This window comes from Prionailurus viverrinus, chromosome F1 (assembly GCF_022837055.1).
Source record: "Prionailurus viverrinus isolate Anna chromosome F1, UM_Priviv_1.0, whole genome shotgun sequence".
NCBI lineage: Eukaryota > Metazoa > Chordata > Mammalia > Carnivora > Felidae > Prionailurus > Prionailurus viverrinus.
In genome coordinates this window covers 20,038,728-20,057,365 of record NC_062577.1, presented here as the reverse complement: position 1 = coordinate 20,057,365, position 18,638 = coordinate 20,038,728, and the positions used below count along the sequence as shown (strand labels likewise).

The following is an 18,638-nucleotide window of genomic DNA, read 5'->3' as shown; positions in this document are numbered from 1 at the left end:
GGCACTCAATAATTTTGCCAACCTTCCTATTTGAAGAGCTGACTACCAGAAGGAGATTTAGCACCTCATTGTACATAATTTCGATTTGTATCCAGTATTCTGTGAGTTCTGTGTGGTTATACAGTGTCTAAATTATGGTACTCAATAAATGTTTGTTGTGTGAAAGGATGAAACACAAAGAAATTTGTCCAGGTAAACTACACATGCCAGTGGTGAAAATATTTTAAATTGTTGCTTAGATAATTCAGAGCATTTCCATCATCTGATTAATTTATTGGTGATAATTAAATCACCTTGAAGAGAAAGTCTTTTAGATCTTTTCTTTGAGAATGTCCTATCAGAGGCAAAACAGCAACAAGTCAGATCCAGCTGACCACCAACAGGAAATATGTCTTGAGAGTGTGAGGTTGACATTGGAGATTTGCAAGAGTTAGGCAAGATTTTATCTTTCACAGCCTTTGAAGGCAGAACAATAGCTATTTTCAATTCATTTTGCTAGCCTTGCCATTTAGAGAGTGCTAAGACACCTAAGTCTTAAAACAGTATTTATTTTTTTATTTTTAGTATCATAATCTATGTGTATCTCTTTAAATCATTGGTGAGAAATTGTAAAAACTCACCTATTTTGCTTTTTTTATGACTAAAATATAAAGAATGGATTAATGCCTTAATACTAATAGAGTGCCATGTTTCCATTGTTTTGGCTAATGAAAAGCAAGTTGTTATTTATGGTGATGATGTTGGTGGTTGATGGTGGTGGTGGTGATGATGATGGTGATAATGGTGATGATAATGGTGATTATTGTGGTGGTGAAGTAAGATTGAAAACCAACTAAGAATGGATTACTTCCCCCCAAAGCCTAAAATTTGACTCCAGACTTTGATAGAGTTGAACTGAGGCTTTTAAGTTTGTTCTGCTCCATTAAAACCACTTTATTAAAACAAGAGGAACTGTTTTTCTAGAAAATTAAAAATTCTAACAGTTGAAATAATTATAGTGAGGTCTATTACAGCCTTATTTAACCTAATCAAGTGAAGGCTGAATCATTCTGACCATCTTTATTCAACTGTTATTTGGCAGAAATCTAATTTTGCTTCCATGTTTGTTCATTTCCTTTCTGATTTTCTTATTGTCAGCAGAAATATTCTTTCCAGGACAATGGCAAATTTCTCACCTTCTGTGAGATGATGTCATCCCATCTGTATGTATGCACACAGACTGATTTCATGACCCTGAGCAGCACCCTATGTCCAGGCTTTATTTGAGAAATGACCTCTTAGCCCTCTGCATCCTGGTTTGAGTAACTGACATTTATTTTCACTTTGATACCTGAACTACTGAGCCTACCAGTGGAATTCTTGCTGGGAGAGATGCCAGGCCAATTCTGTTAGATTTTATCGGGAGGCACCGTGTTTAGACATAAATCCCAAGAGCTGCTGAATCTTTGCAGCAATCCTAGGTCAACATGAGCTAAGCATAAGAAACATTTTATTTTCAGAAAGTGGGACTGAATAAATGTGGGTATTCAATAAATTCCAAAGAGAAAGAAGTGTTCCTTTTTCCCCTCATCCCCTAAAGATTATCTGAAACACTCCCACAGCATGTGTAGTCCTCTGGCATTTCAGAATTGATGGATTCCAGATGGAATCACAACTTGAACTTACTGGCCATGGGCAGCCTGCCCTTGACCTCCTGTATTTCTGTAGCCATATGTTCACCAAGAAGAATCCATGGAATAATAAGACTATCAACCAATTCCACAGGCAGGAAAAACCCTTTAAACATTAACATCAAAGACAATCATAATTTGAAGAACACAATGTAAACAGGAAAAAAAGGAGGGTGATTGTAAGCTGCTTGCAATTAGGCACTAATTAGTTTTATCCAGTTGTGTAGCCTACTGGTCTAGTGTTACCACTTGTATCTCCTTCAAATGTATCAGGATTTCTCAGACTAATTTTTCTTAGTGAAATTAAGCCACAATTTGCGGGCTAACTTATAGTAAAGATATATCATAAATATATAAAGATCTAACTAATTGAATTTCTCTATCTCATTTATATTAAAAATGCAGTTAACTGGAAAGTTGGCACCATGTCTGTTTGGCTCATCATTGTCTCCCTACAGGTTAGCACAGAGCCTGGAACATAATAATTGTGCAAAAACCACATGTTATTAAATTTATTTATTTTTGTTAATACCTATAACTTCTATTTCAAACACTGTGCAAGTGAATTTATTTTCATTTATCTTACTGAGTGGGAAATATTTACACTAAGAAAATTATTATTTCTTTGATGGTACTTTCTTTGAAGATTAATTCGCATTCTGTAGTAATATAGATGTAAAATGTGGAATTGATTAGGCCAGATATATCAACATTCCAGTTACCCCAGGGAGTTTTTGTATCCTTTTTGACAATAACTTCCTGATTCATTACTTTGCTTTCAAAAGTCTGTTTTCTGCCGTAGAAGTGGAATGTATGCAATGGAAACTTTGAATAATTGCTATTTCCTGTTGTGTCCTGTGAATCCATGGGCATGAGATAAATGATCAATATAGCAGGACCTTGAGCAGTGGCAGGCATAAAAATTCTCAGAGCCAAGTTACAATTTAGGAAGGGACTGTATTCCCTCAACAGTTTTAAGTGCCTGTTATTTACAAGTCACTGTATAGCATGAAAGGGATGTTAAATACTGTAGAAAGCAATGTAATATGGAATAATATGAAAGAGATGGTCTTCACCTCAACAAATTACAATCTAATAAATAAAGAGCAGCAGCCAGGACAAGTGGTGGCTCCAAACCTGTGTTCACTAAATGGAAAGAGGCAAAAGGCCCTATGTAGAGACCTTTCCTGAGAATAGGTTTATACTGAAGTTCCAACTTAGCAGACAGAATCCAGTGGTCAGCTGGTGGGAGCAAAGTAGGAAGGGGCCACCTGGTAAACACTGGAGTACAGAAACATGACATTGGAACCAAATTCATTTTACTCTCAAAGAGTATTTACTTCCTCTGCTTTAAAATTCCTTTGGTCCCTTCCCTGTACAGATTGGGCTAGACCCCTGATGGGGGTCATATAAAGAGCTCTTTCTGGGTTGGAGTCCAAGGAGGGGGCTCAAGGCCAGCACAATTGGGTTTACAGGGCACTCCTGCAGGTGAATGGTCCCAGTGATGCCCTGGTCATGGAGCTCTTGCCGTGGCTGACTACCATTCTCCTGCTGCTGCTGCTGCTCATACAGCTGAGCCACATGGCCAAGTTCTAAACCAAGATCCCCTTGTACTGTGTGCTCTGCCTCGCGGTCTCCAGTATGGCCAGGGTCATCTTCTTATTACACCACAGCAGTCAGATGGTGGAGAACATGAATATCATCAGTTGCTTTGTCCAGCTCTTCAAGTACATATAGAGCCCTTCACTTTGAGACACAGGGCCACTAGAAGGTGGAAGTGGGCCAACTCTGAGTCATCATTTTTTAACCACCAGAGTGTCCTGAACATGATAGGCCTGTTGGAGGCTCTCCACAAGTGTTGCATGTAGATCACCAAGCAGGCATTCTCTTCATGGGGCCCATAGGCCTGATCATGTGTCTTGGGGACATCTTCATCAACTGGCAGTGCTCCAGGACAAACCATGACTCTGATGTCTGACATAGGCCAGCCCATGGTCATAGAGTACCTCAGAATGTGGATCCACCCTGAGGACATGCAGAAGGACAATCTTTCAAGAAAGATGCCTTTTACCTGGCAATTCAGGTCTAGGTGCCCATCATTTCTGTGGTATACTCCACCTTCTCCTCCTTCTGTGACCCCAAAAGGAAGCTCTTAATTTTTTTTACATTTATTTATTTTTGAGAGACAGAGAGACAGAGCACAAGTTGGGGAGGGGCAGAGAGAGAAGGAGACACAGAATCCAAAGCAGGCTCCAGGCTCTGAGCTGATAGCATAGAGCCTGACATGGGGCTCAGACTCACAAACCGTGAGATCATGACCTGAGCTGAAGTCAGACGCTTAACCGACTGAGCCACCCAGGCACCCTAAAAGGAAGCTCTTTATCTCAGGGACATTCAAGGTGGATATATTAGATGCCATCCCCACCAGTGACCTCACCATGACTGATGTCCCCAGGCAATGAGGACTACTTTCTTTTACCTAAGACACCTCAAGAGAATGGACCACATCTGCCCCTAGGCCATGAGGACCACCTTCTTCCACATGTTCAAGACACTCCAGGAGAATGGAGTTACTGCAAGGCCAGCCCAGTAAGCAAGGCCATGGAGCAGAGTAGGACTGGGGGGCAGGACCTGGCGAGAGAGTGGACAGAGGGACCCTTCCCAATTCCCTGGCCTGCTCCAGCTGCCAAATATCACTGTATCTTGCTCCTGCAGCTCCCATGGCTTTCATTCAGGCCCTTCCTGTCACTGGCCTCCAATCCAGGTCCCTAAAGTCCCCCAGAGGAGAGTTAGCAGGACCTTTCCCAAGTTCTGAGGGCAAGGCCTCATCTACTCTCATGCTGTGGGATCTGGAAGTAGCAGTAGGCCTGACAGGGTTGGGCTGAGGTGCAAGGTCTCAGGACAAATGGCCAGAAGTAAGGCCCTCTACCCTGGAACTGCAGAGTAGTGGCAGGCTCCAGGGTCCCAGCCACAGCATCAGGCTTTCAGGGAGAAGAGGGGCTCTGCAGGGACCAGGAACCCCAGTCTCATGCAACCTGGGCCACAGAGAGCCAGGGTGCAGAGTCTGCAACTCCTGTCAACTTTGGGGAAGATCTCCCAAATCCCTGCTGCAACTTGGTTGTTACTTTTATAAATGAATTCTTAAAAGTGCAAATAAAAATAAAGATGTGGTAAGAAGCCTACAAATCTGCTAAGATAGGAAGCTCTTAACATCAGGATAAGCTGCCATTTCACCCTATATGTTTCTTTCTATTTGCAGAACCACCCAAAGTCACTGTGATGCCCAAGAATCAATCATTCACAGGAGGATCTGAGGTCTCCATCATGTGTTCTGCAACAGGTTTTCCCAAACCAAAGATCACCTGGACCATTAATGATATGTTTATCATGGGTTCACACAGGTACTGGGTTTGTATCACATTCTTTGTTTTTACTGAGTGAAATATTAATTAGAATGAATCAAAAGCCGGACAAAACTAATGTGACTAAGTCCCTATGGTTGAGGGAGCTTTGACCAAAATCCACAGCATTCGATTTTCTAAATAGGCCAGGAAATGTCCATAAAATAATAAATGATGACTTGACAGAGTTGGATGTTCTGCAGTCTTGAATTTAATGGCCAGGACTAAGAGCTTCATAATACTTTGCATTGGAAACATGACACCATAACCCTTGGCTTACCTTGAATAATTGAAATGGGGAAAATAAATGCTCTAGGGGGCAATATGTAGTTTCCACTGATCTATTGAAGATATGATCATGGGATTTAATAGGAGAGAAGGAGATGTCACAGATGGAACAGTAGCTCTAATTAAAATGTGTGCAGACATTCTTTGTAATTCCTAGTCACTTTTGCCATACTGCATTGAGATATATTTTATCTGCTGGATGCCTTTTAAAGACATTGAATCTTCTCACGCTCAGAATGCAATGACCATGGGGAACAGAAACAAGGAAGCTTCCAGCTATTGAGCTTCCATTACTCTGGGTTTTGTCTGAGGAGGAGGGCTTAGGTATGAGCCAGATTCTATTTCTAGACTCATCACTGACTTGCTGTGTGACAGGAGGCATTGTATCTCTCAAGTTTTCATTGTGAGGAATCATTTAGCATAGCAGTTTACAGAGTGTGATTGCCTGTTTGCAAATTCCACTTCTTCCATTTACTAACTGCCTTTGGGTGAGTTATATATTCCCTTTACTCATCTGTAAAACAGAGATAATAATCGTATCTAACTCACTGGGTAATTGTGAAGATTTAAAACATTAATAAATGTAAAACTTCTGGAGCACTTTCTGGCACATAGCAAGTACTGAATACTGGCATCTATTATGATTATTGTTATTATTACTACTACATCTACTATATTTCTTATAAAATGATGACATTAATAGTTTTTGCAAACAGCATCAAAAAATATGTCTGAAATATTTGTAAGGAGGTACTATAGTTTCTTCATACTGTTACTAGGGTATTTTCAATTTTATTTTCTTTTGTCCATAGGTATAGGATGACCTCAGAAGGTACCTTATTTATCAAAAATGCAGTTCCCAAAGATGCAGGGATTTATGGTTGCCTGGCAAGTAATGCAGCTGGAACAGACAAACAGACTTCTACCCTTAGATATATTGGCAAGTATAATCAGTTTAAAAAGCAATTAAAATAGGATGCATATCATATCAAGCAATGTAAAAGTACTTCTCTGAAAATTAATATTAGGAATCAGTTATAACCAGTCTTATAACTGATTATTTCACACATTAATTAAAGCAAATATTGTAACATTTAAGTTAAAAGTTCCGGGAGTGGATAGCTTCATTATTCAGTAGAAATCTAGGAGGCTTACGTCTTGTGGTAGAGTCCCAGATTGTCTACAAAGTCTGTCTTTCCATGGCTTTTCTGTTCTTTGCAATATTTTGCTTACATATTAATAAATTCTATATCCTTTCTAGTTTACCTCAACTTCCATTTTATATTTTTAACTTATATTTAAAGCTTTATAGTATTTCTATAGTAATGACATATTTATAACATTTCTGTCATTTATCCTGTCTAGCTGTTATTTCACTTTGCATCTTCAGTTTTTCCCCTCCAAACTCAAGCATTTATTGAGGATGCATTTTGTGATAATTATAATAAATATTCCATAATAAAATGTATAATAACATGTAATATATAATCTAATATATTTTAATATAATCATATACTCTAAATATATAACAGAATAGAGTATTTCTTTTAATTTGGTCTTTCTTAAACAAATAAAGGACAAGGACATGACATGTTCAGTGTTAGTTTGTAATTGTGAATAATTAATGGCTAGCAGTCTACCCTGCCATTTATGGTAAGGTAGTGAAACTGGCAGTGGAGAGTAAGAAAGCTACAATAAAAATTAAGAATTGTAATTTGGTGTGTATAGATGAGGGAGGTAGCAAAAGTGTTGTAAATATCAAAGCTGAAAGCATAGAAAGAAGTGGTCTTCATTGATGGAAATGAGGAAGGCACATGGTAAGTTTGGAAGATTAGAGAAGAAATAGACAGTGGGACTGTAGAAAGCGGGTTGAAATAGATTCTGAATCATAGACACAAATTTCATTTCATTCACAAAGAAGCTAAAATAGTTGACCCACTTATTCACCTTATTAATTGCCCAGAGTATCTAGAATTGTGGAATGTGAAATAAAAGATGTATGTTATGAAGTCCTTACTTTTTGAGAGCCTGCATAATGGGAATGGCTATACATAGAGATATAGAAGAAAACAGACAGACTAGTACTATAGCAGAGGACTGGTGGAGAGGAAGATTAATTCTGACTGGGAATTTGTAAAGATTTCTCAAAGGAGGCAGGACTTAAGCTCAGTCTGGAGGAACAAGTGGGATTAGAAGAGTTGTGGCGAAGGGCATTTCAGGCAGAGGAAACAGCTTTGCAAAAACAGGAAGATAGGAGAGGGTAGGGGGTGCTTTGGGCTACCATTTTGCTCTGTACCTTGTGATGAGTAAGACAGTGTTATGGAAGGTAAGTTACAAGAGAAAGCTCTGTACCAGTGTATGATTTTTGAAAGCCAAACTAGAGAATTGTGGAATGAATTCACTGAAAGCTTTCTTTCTAGGAGAGGGATAACATGATCTTTGAGAAGTTAATTCAATTTCTTTTAAACTACTTCAGTTGAAATTAGAAAGTCCTAACATGCCCAGCTAAGAGAAAAATGTATGAGTGAACTCTAAAGAATTAGGCAAAGAAACTTAGAGAATGTATGTATTTAGCATCAAAGGCAAAAAGAGAATGGAGGCTCTACTTTTTATAGATGGAACTTTTAGCCTTAGACTACAACCCTCTCTCTGTAGTGAAACATGAATATCCTTAAAATCACATAGAAAATATTACAACAAATTCATCTACAATTATATTATCCTCATAATTAGCCAAGTCAGCCTTATCATAGCTCTTTTGATATTTTTATTACTATTACTCTTCTCTCTGTTCCTTCAGTATTACTTACTATTTCTATAAGATGTGTTCAGATTTCTAAGATTTGTCTTTCCTTATATATCTCTTTTTTTTCATAAAGACCTTTCAATTAATTTCCTAATTTTTTGTACTCTTTTATCAGAATTATTTTTGCTTAATATATATTTTTGGCCTTAATAAATAATTTTTCATCACACACATCTATCTATCAACACTTGCATTATAAGAGTTTCAATCTGTTTATAAACATTGAAATAACCACAAGCTCATAAATACTGGTAGATTTTGCTAAATTGGTTCATTTAGTGTAATCATGAACAAGGTCCACGTGGCACTGGGCCAGATGTTGACGATTTGCATGTTTGTTTTTTTCAGAAGCCCCGAAGTTGATCGTAGTTCAGAGCGAGCTCTTGGTTGCTCTTGGGGATACAACAGTTATGGAATGTAAAACTTCTGGTATTCCTCCACCTCGAGTTAAGTGGTTCAAAGGTACATTTCTTAAATGTGTTCATGTCTGGTTCACTTGCTTTTGTTTTCTCTTTTAAAAAAATGATTTGTTAAAATTTTGTTTTGGTGTGTGACTTAGCAGCCCCATAAAATGTGTTTATGATCTCACTAGAGACAATAGTTCAAAATTCTGAACTCTAAATTTCAAGATTTGACATCTGGTGTGGATTATAGGACCGTGAAAATCAAAGCAGGAAAAGTTCGCCTTTGCTAATCCAGCTGAACATTCTCTTTGTTAGTTTAGGATTGTTTCCTGTAGAAAATTGTCCAAGAATACTCTGTTAACGTTTAAAATGGCTTTCCTGATTTCAATTCACTTAGAGATAGTAGCTGTCACTATTAGAAAGTTTTCTAGATTCCCAAGGACACGTTCTATAAAGTGCTCAAAAAAAGACATAACATTAAAGCTTACAGGTAGTTGAAAGACAGTGTGATGGGCATCATCATGCATAGTAGATGTTTATATCAAGCATGGAAATTTTCTCCCTACATTCATAACATAAAGATTACACCTTTGTGATTCTATAATAAAATAACAGTAATGTGTTGTTTGTCTTAGTAAGAATACTCTTGGGTCCTGGTCCAGGCTCAGATGCTGACAGTAGATATCTGTGTAAAACGTCCTGCTTCTGTTTCTGTCTCAGTTCTTCCAATATATGAGAAAGAAAAATTCCCGCAAGCACTCTAACAGGGAGGTTGCTAGGATTATTGAGATGCTGTTTGCAAAATACTTTTTAATCTTCAGATGAAAAATGCTAAACAGTACAAAGAACTATTGTTGTGATTCTGTTTGTTAAATCACAGACATTCCCATAGCAACGGGTTGATGTCATAATCACAAAATTATGAATTCACCTCGGGTTCAAACTCTTGGGGAACATGAGGTGAAAAAGAAAGGCTTTATGTAGAAAACAAACACATTTAAATAATACAAATCAAAAACAGAAAAACTAGGAGGTAATGCTATTTTCATGGTTTTCTATGTTAAATGATTTTTTGTCTTCATGTTTTCTCTGATAAGAAAGTGTTTCTGAATTTGCTTCTTAATTAGGTTTATTTCAGTTACCATAAGCTGTAATTTTAGTTATTTAAAAATCTTAAGTCTTTGAATTACAAATGAAATAGATAATCAGTGTCAAAGTCACATCATAATTAAATAAATCCAGAAAAAAATGTGTTATAGAAGCAGTAGTTCTTTTTTAAAAGTCAATGTGACCTGCTGACTTCTCTGCCTGTAGATAGCAGAGTCACACAGAAAGTCTTTTATTTTCCCAAATTGAGGCTACTTTTCTGAGTAAACTTAGTCTTCATGTTAACCTGGGTCCCATAAATGGCTTGGAAGGTAAGGAGGAGTTAGGGAGCCATGCAGTGACCACATGGAAGATTCTAGAATTGATTGCCTTTTAATTTTCTAAACCAAAGATGTTGGAGTTCAATGGGCCCAGTTAAATATATTCCATTTCTCTCAGTTATGAAACAACAGAGATAGAATGTGGACATTAAACACTGACAGACCAAATTAGAAGACATCCTCCAGTGTTCATCAACAGTATGCACAGTAGGCATAAACCCCAGAAATAGGCCAACCTACTGTCCTATCTGTACCAGGCAAGCATTTATTGCATATGCAGAGTCTGGATCATCAAGAACAAAATTAGAGGATAAACTCTGATGCAGACTGGTTCCAGAAAGAAAGGGGGAAGAGGCAGCTGGGCTCTCCTTTTCCACCTCTGCTAGGGATGAGACAATGGGAGGTTAGGGAAATCCTACCTTATGGAAACCAAGGGGTGAAGAAGAGTCCTTACCTTAACCAGAAGAATAACTTTTTCTTCATACCCCTTTTTCTAGCAATTCTGACTGAATATAGGTAGTAATTAATTGATTGTAAGAACACATGGAATCTGTCCTCTTAACAAATTTTGAAGTGTGCGATACAGCATGGTTAACTATGGGCACTTTGTTGCACAGTAGATCTCTAGAACTTACTCCTCTTGGATAATTGAAACTTCATACCTGTTGAAGAATATCTCATTTCCTTTGTCCCCAACCCCCTGGCACCTACCATTCATTAATAAATTAATAAATTATATTCTATTCAGGCCATCAGAGAAAAGGAATTGCATAAGTACAAATACCCATAAAAATTTTGGATTTTTCATTTTAGAAATAAGCAACATATAGTGGGTTCAAAAAAGAATAGAGACACTATCAAAATGTTTTATAGAGGATATTTCTGGTGAAACATTAAAGAAAGTAGGTTTTTCAATTTAGATTGGTGGTTCTTAAGAGTAATTGGGGGTTCCCCGTCATTTTTTTCAGGGAATCTCCAAGACTAAAATTACTTTCCTAATTATACTAACATATTATTTTTCTTTCTCATACTCATTGTCTCACAAGTGTATAGTGGAGTTTTTGGAGGGTACATGAAGTGTGATATCCAACAGAATGAATGCAGAAGCAAATATGAGCACTCAGCTGTCTTCTATTAAGCTAGACATTCTAGAAATTTGCAAAATGTGAAACACCACTCTTCTCACTAAATTTATCTTATTTTTGGAAAAATAATTAATTTCTCATAAAATATGTTCACTATGTTACAATGTCATGAGTTTATTATAGAATAAATACATACATTTAAATTTTTTCAATTTCTAAAGTACTAAATACAAATAAATATAATCTATACAAAAAAAAACCTCATTAAAGTCCCCAATAATTTATAAGAGTGTAAAAGGGGTTTGAAGGAAACATTTTTGAGAACCACTAATTCCCATCAACTATTTGAAAGGATCTTATGCCAGGGATAATGATTTCTCTGTTGTTAGCCTTTACATCCACAGAAACCAGAATTGAATTTAAAGTACAGCATAAAGAGAACCCTCTGCAGTGGTAATGATTGTTAAATCCTAGCATGGGTTGTCAGGAAAGTTTGTATATTTCACTCTGTAAAAATTCTAATCTTACCTAATATTAAAACTAAATAATCCCTATTCCATTACCATCTCAAAGTTCCATATTTCTCAAAGGCTTCCCAATAATTTGATGACTAATTTAGTAGATGACTTGACTAAACTGGTGTTTCCCAATTTACATTTTCATTATTGCTATTCTTTTAGCTTTTTTTTTTGAAAAAAAAAAACCTACTAGCTAAAAGGTCTTGATTTTATCCTTTGACATAAACAAAAGAAATAAGGGAGAAGTAAATTCCAAAATTCTAAATGCATTTTAGTCCAAACATTCTAATACTTGATGAACAGCTAGGTCATATTGCATTCTCCCTTAGTGGGAGGAAAGTTTATGTCAACATCATCTGCTTTTATTTATGAAAATTTCCCAGAGGCACATAGACACAGCTTTGGTTGCTTCTCTTATTCTCTTGTGGTATGTAGTAGCAAGCTTAAAAGGATGATTTGGGTTTTAAATATTGGAATGCTGAAAAATACTTTATTTTTGGCACTGATGGTCGCTATTGCAATTTTTTTGTTTTCAAATTTATGGCTCCTTTGACCCCTTCTGTTCTCAAAATTATAAAAACAAAAACAAATATAATTGTCTGCTTGTTGCCCTGAGTCTGTTGATTGGTGATTTTTATAGTATTCTAGAGGATTACTTGTTCTGGGTTTCTCTCTCTCTCTCTCTCTCTCTTTTTTTTTTTTTTGTTAGAAGCTAAGTGAGATACTATGGTGGTCTTCAAAGCACATAGCTAGGGTAGTACATGACCTTTTGGAGAGCAGTTTTTTAGACTTGACATCTGGGCATGCTGTGCACCCCTAAGAACAATGGCCTTCCAACCTCCAGGAAGATTTTAGGATCCCCACAGGAAGTTTGCTATTACTCTTTACAAAAAGGATGTGGACACTAAGATAGGTTTAAAGATCCAGTAGTAGGTATTTCTTTTTTATGAAGCTGGCCATCCAGGTAATTACATTCTTGGGAGAGGAGTCACCCTGAAGGAGGAGAAACATAAGGAGAGACTAACCTAACTTACAGATTAGTTAAGGCATTGTTTTCCTTCATAGAGAAATGGTTCTCAGGGGATTGGAGGGGCTGAAGGGACACATAACATCAGGGACACACAGATAACTCAGACATAACTAATTTTTTTGCTGTCATTCTAGCCTCACACTGAGGTCAAACTCAATGCATGGTTTCATTTTCCACACATTTATTCCCTACCTGCCTCTTCGAGAAACCTGTAACTCCAACTTCAAGAACTTGATGAATAATACAGATTTAGTAGTGGTACTATGGGAAATTTCTATAAAACACTTCTTTCTGGCCATTGTTAGAAATTTCTCATCCAGGGGTGCCTGGGTGGCTCTGTCAGTTAAGCGGCCAACTCTTGGTTTCGGCTCAGGTCATGACCTCATGGTTTCGTGAGTTTGAGCCCCTCCTCGGCAGCCTATACCTCTCACAAGACACTAACTGTGACAGCATTCAGCAAACCAAAAACCCGGTCCATTGACCAAACAAAGAACACCTGTAGTCTCCTAAGCACTTTCTTTTCTTTTTTTTTTTTTAACTAAAAAAAAAAAAAAAGATTTATTTGGACCTGACAATATGTATACCGAACAAATAATTATAATTAACATGCATTAAACACTCCTATTTTATTTTATTTTTATTTTTTAATATGAAATTTATTGTCAAATTGGTTTCCATACAACACCCAGCGCTCATCCCAACAGGTGCCCTCCTCAATACTCATCACCCACTGTCCCCCCCCCCCGCCATCAACCCTCGGTTTGTTCTCAGTTTTTAAGACCTAAATAAGAATGAACTCTTCAAAGCTGAACTGGGAAGGACGAGGTTGGGGAGTGGGGTGTGGGAAAGGATGGCAGCTGTCACTGTGGCTGTGTTAGGTAAGAAGGGAATGGGAAGATGAAGATTGAAAAAAAGGTTTCTACCAGCTTTGTGGACCAGCTTAGGATCTCCTAAGCACTTTCTAAATAACTGAAATTCATCCTGCCACAAAGCTGGTAGAAACCTTTTTTCAACCTTCATCTTCCAATTCCCTTCTTACCTAACACAGCCACAGTGACAGCTGCCATCCTTTCCCACCCCACTCCCCAACCTCGTCCTCCCCAGTACAGCTTTGAAGAGTTCTTTCTTATTTAGGTACATTCACAGTAGGAAATAGCTGGGGCCAGATTTTTGGCTCTTGGTTAGCACACAGAATCATACAGACTAATAAATCAGCTTAGTGCCAACAAACCCTTTGTCCTTTCTTTGCGTAAACATTGTTTAAGTGTCTGCGTTGTTCCAGACAACAGTATTGTAAAAACTTGACAGTTGATTTTCTTCAGCAGTCTTGAAATCAAACCAAGAGCAGAGTAAACTATGTAAATACTTTAGGGTTTAATGTTCTCTCTTTGTTTTGACCTAGGGGATCTTGAGCTGAGGCCCTCAACATTCCTCATTATTGACCCTCTCTTGGGACTTTTGAAGATTCAAGAAACTCAAGACCTGGATGCTGGTGATTATATGTGTGTAGCTGTCAATGATGCTGGAAGAGCAGCTGGCAAGATAACTCTGGATGTTGGCTGTAAGCATCCAGCTCTGATAGACACATTTGGTTTTTTCCATGCTAATAACTCTGAAACATTTGGGTGGAAATGTTTGTCAGAAAGGACAAGTGAGAGTTAGCGTCTCAGATTATTAATATAATCATGGTGGTAAACATTTACCAAGTGCTTTCTATATACCATGCATTGTGCTAAGAACTTTTATATGCATTAGCTCATTTAACTCTCATAGCAATCCTAAGACGAAGATACTATAAATATCTCCATTATATAGATAAGAAAAAGGAGGTGTAACAAAGCTAAGTAACTTGACCAGTATCACAGAACTATGGAGGGGCAGAGCCTGGATATTTTAACCCAGGTAATCTGACATCAGAGACTATAAGCTTCACTGGAATATCATCTATTGCCAGACATTTTCGTAACAGGAGTCATCCGTTCCGACACAAAATTGCTAAGTATTAACATCTGGAGGCCAGAAATTAGACTTTGGCTCTAGACCATAATTTGGAGATGTTGATGATAGCAAAGGTAGCACATTGTGCTTTTATTTTAAAAAAAAATTTTTACTAGCAATTACTCCTCAAGTACTAACAACAAATAAATGTCAGTCACAATGTGAAGGATACAGCATGTGTATGACCACTGTCATCAGATTACTCAAGAAGTTTGGTTCTTTCTCCTTCTTTGTCTCTCTATGTCATGTTTCTTAAAAAATAATTGATACACAGTGTAGGAACACATGAAATAAAACAGAGCTTGCTTTGTATGAAAAGGAACCTGGCAGCTTAATTCTAACAAATAATTCAAACATTGACATTAGTTAAACTTATAAAATATGACATTTTCTTAAATTGTATTTTCATTTATGTATGACGATTTTCATGCATCAGCTGTTTTTTTTTTTAAACAAAAGTTGGGAACTATAAAGAAAATGCAGATTTTTTTTTTTTTAGGATAAAGTAATACAAACCATTCCAGTTCTATCTTAATTCTCTAAATGAATATCCTGGCCCTCCAAGCTTAATATGTTGTTTCATATAAACTAATTTCTTTCCTCCTGGGATCTTTTATGATCCCCTTGCCCCTGGGCTGTCTGGTGAACACTCTGTACTCTTGGTGATTATGCTCTTGGGGTAGAATCAACAGAGCTGGAAATGGCCATAAAGACCACTGTAGAATCTGTCTAAGGCACAGCAAAATGTGTTTGACCGTGACTAAAAGCTGAGGTTATTGAGAGAAGTGCCTTGGAAATAAGATTGGAATCTCCGGGGGGAGGATATCTGAAGTTAAAACACAAGGAATGCCTTTAGAAATGTAAGGCCCAAATGAAGAGGGTCACTTGGTGCAGAATTCTTGTTTCTAAGAAATATATAAGTATCGTGTTTCAAATTCCCAACATTTTCTAGTTCTGCCTCTTCCTCTTTCCTGCTCAGGTATTTTATATTGACCCAACATCCTTCTAGAGTTGTCTGGCTTTAAGGAAGAATGAATTAGCCTGAGTAATTGTTCCCAGCAAAAGGGGAATGACACTCTCACCCCTCTCCAAGATTATGGAAAATATAAACAACATACACATTTCCTTGCTTACTTACTGCTTTCTTGATGATATTTTTAGTTTCTGAACTTTCCAGGTTCTCGCTGTTGACTAGTGAAAATCCATGTAGCCTTAGGGTTATCTGTGCTGGAGTGACTTGCATTGGATTAGGAAACATCCTAACCAATATTTTGTATTTACCCTCATTCCGTGAACTGAATTTTGTTTTATCTTCACTCATATTCAAGATCTTCACTCTTTATGACCTTTTCTTTCTTTTTTTTTTTAATTTTTCTTAACATTTATTGATTTTTGAGACAGAGACAGAGCATGAACGGGGGAGGGTCAGAGAGAGAGGGAGACACAGAATCGGAAACAGGCTCCATGCTCTGAGCGGTCAGCACAGAGCCCGATGCGGGGCTAGAACTCACAGACCGCGAGATCATGACCTGAGCCGAAGTCGGACGCTTAACCGACTGAGCTACCCAGGCGCCCCACTATGACCTTTTCTAAAACAATGGCTTCTCAACTTTTATTCCAGTAATTGTTCTGTTGGAGCTATTAACATGAACTCAATTGTGTCCTTACTATAACCATGATCATTAACAGTTGCCAGATAACTTCATTCTAACACCATCGCCATACATGCATCCATTATGCCTTAATAACTATCTCCTTACCCACCATTAGAATTCTGATCACTGTGGCTCACAAAGTTTGGTTAGACCTTTTCTGTCCACATAAAACTATGGTCCCATATCCTAGCAGACACAGGGTGGAACTGCTAAGGCCTGTGCAAATCACAGTTGCAGTGATGGTTGTGGTTATCACTGTTAGGTTTAGAAGCAAACAAACGAAAAACCAAACTATTCCTCAGAATTTATATAGTGGCTAAGAGAATGGGCTTTGGAGAGAGGCTGGGTTTTCTGCCTGACTTTTAAGAGTACCTACCTGATATGTTGGTTATAAATTTGAAATGAAGCATCATCACCCATGTGCATTCAGCATGTCCATTGGTTACTGCTGTTCATCTAAAGCTGCTTAATGGCATATGTATCAAAAAAATGAACTCCACAAATTGAATTACCATTCTGATTCTCTGCATCTTAAAAAGTAATATAGCAATGCATATATAATAGTGGCATAGTATTTAAGATTAAGCATTGGGCTTTTAATATGAAAGTCACTGTTTCCAATTGATTTTCTTTAAAGGCTTGAGACAATTCAAGCCTTTACTACTACTATTAGTAGTAGTGCATGAAATTCATTTGAGTTCCAAAACTATCGGGCATAAATTTAAGTAGCTTATGACCTAAAAAGAAAAACATACCTTTATCCCTATCATGTAGCTGTTGGACTTTCAGATTGTTTCTGTGGGCCTATTACTTTGCATCAATAGTAGATCAAAAAAATAATAGTAATAAAGCTGTTCAATATTATTGTTGAGTTACAGCTTCTTGTAGTGAGTCTCCTTTTTCCTGCTTCTCATTATCAGGGCTCTGAGTTATGGACATTTCAGGTCAAGAGGGAAAGTTACCAGTGCTTTCCATCCCTTTTTTAAAAAGAGGTAGTGAATTGTGAAGTCATTTGGAAGAGAAGAAGATTGGCTACATCAAACAAAATGTTGGCCTGGCAGCGGTTTTATTTGCAGCATTCCACACCACTCAGGGTTTGAGTCCTAGACTGTGGTTTTGTGTTTTGTGGTTTGCTAGAACCAAAACAGTGTGTTCAGCCATTTTAGGAAAGAAAATCTTTGACTAATGCAATGCTAGACTTGCCCAAGTGGGTATACATTTAATTATCACCAAAGGAACCAGAATAATTTTATGCAATAGATTTTAGAGCAACATGGTCAATCTGTTTGTGACTTTCTGTTTTCAAAATGATGTATGTGCACAGCCATATCTATCAGTGAGCGACAACAAAGCTGTACCATGCATTAATTTTACAGTTCTCAAGGGGTTTGCACGTAAATACTTAGGGGATCACAGTGATCCAGCATAATCCTGACAGGCTGTATGCAGAAGCTGATATTGAAATTAATAATAGTTTTATTAAGTTCTGGAGCTAATATTTAAAAAAAATTTTTTTAATGTTTATTTATTTCTGAGACAGACAGAGACAGAGCATGAGTGGGGGAGCAGCAGAGAGAGAGGGAGACACAGAATCCGAAGCAGGCTCCAGGCTCTGAGCTGTCAGCCCAGGGCCCCATGTGGGGCTTGAACTCAAAAACTGTGAGATCATGACCTGAGCTGAAGTCGGTCGCTCAACTGACTGAGCCACCCAGGCACCCCTGGAGCTAAGATTTAATGCATGAATTCAACAGTGTTTATAACTAGTGATAGTTAATATTTGGGTGATTACTACATGCTAAATGATTAATAAAGACCAGGTCTTTTAACAACACGAGATAGGAACGTTATTATCTCCTTATTGTTCATAGAGAGATTTAGACTGAGGGAAGTAAAAGAATTTTCCAATTTTGCAGACTAAGAAATAATGGAGCTGCCATTTAAAACAACCTAACGGACTGTAACATCTCTACGCAACACAGCCTCCTCTGAACAAACCCCGTGTTTTGTACTACAGTCACCACTGCCCCTTCCGTAGCCCTGTTAATCTGTTTACCATCCACCCAATATAACTCACTTGGAGTTCGAATTGGCCACAATCAAGAGTAGGAAGTATTTAGAAGGCTTCTTGGCTTAAGTTAGGAGTGGCTTCATTTTTGAGGTTTCCTTGTCACTGATGCTCTCTTGGCTTCTTACCTAGTGCCTGGTACTCTCATTTGCCTTGTTTTCTGGTACCAGGATGTATATTCCCTAACCTTTTGCTTGTCTTGTATCTGACACTGTTCCCAAAGCTTCTTCACCACAGATGACTTCTCCCGTCTTAACCGAGTTTTATGGGCACAACTTGAGCTCTGCTTAT

The 18,638-nt window shown here is 37.7% G+C and overlaps 1 protein-coding gene across 1 annotated transcript in view; it reads left to right on the top strand.

Annotated features, from left to right (window-relative positions):
* Positions 1 to 18,638, top strand: part of HMCN1 (hemicentin 1) — a 474,606-nt gene that overhangs the window by 213,468 nt on the left and 242,500 nt on the right. The window contains exons 12-15 of the mRNA XM_047840704.1: positions 4,930 to 5,071; positions 6,172 to 6,299; positions 8,514 to 8,627; positions 14,032 to 14,190. Coding sequence (XP_047696660.1) covers positions 4,930 to 5,071; positions 6,172 to 6,299; positions 8,514 to 8,627; positions 14,032 to 14,190 — 543 coding nt within the window. The remainder of the gene's footprint in view (positions 1 to 4,929; positions 5,072 to 6,171; positions 6,300 to 8,513; positions 8,628 to 14,031; positions 14,191 to 18,638) is intronic.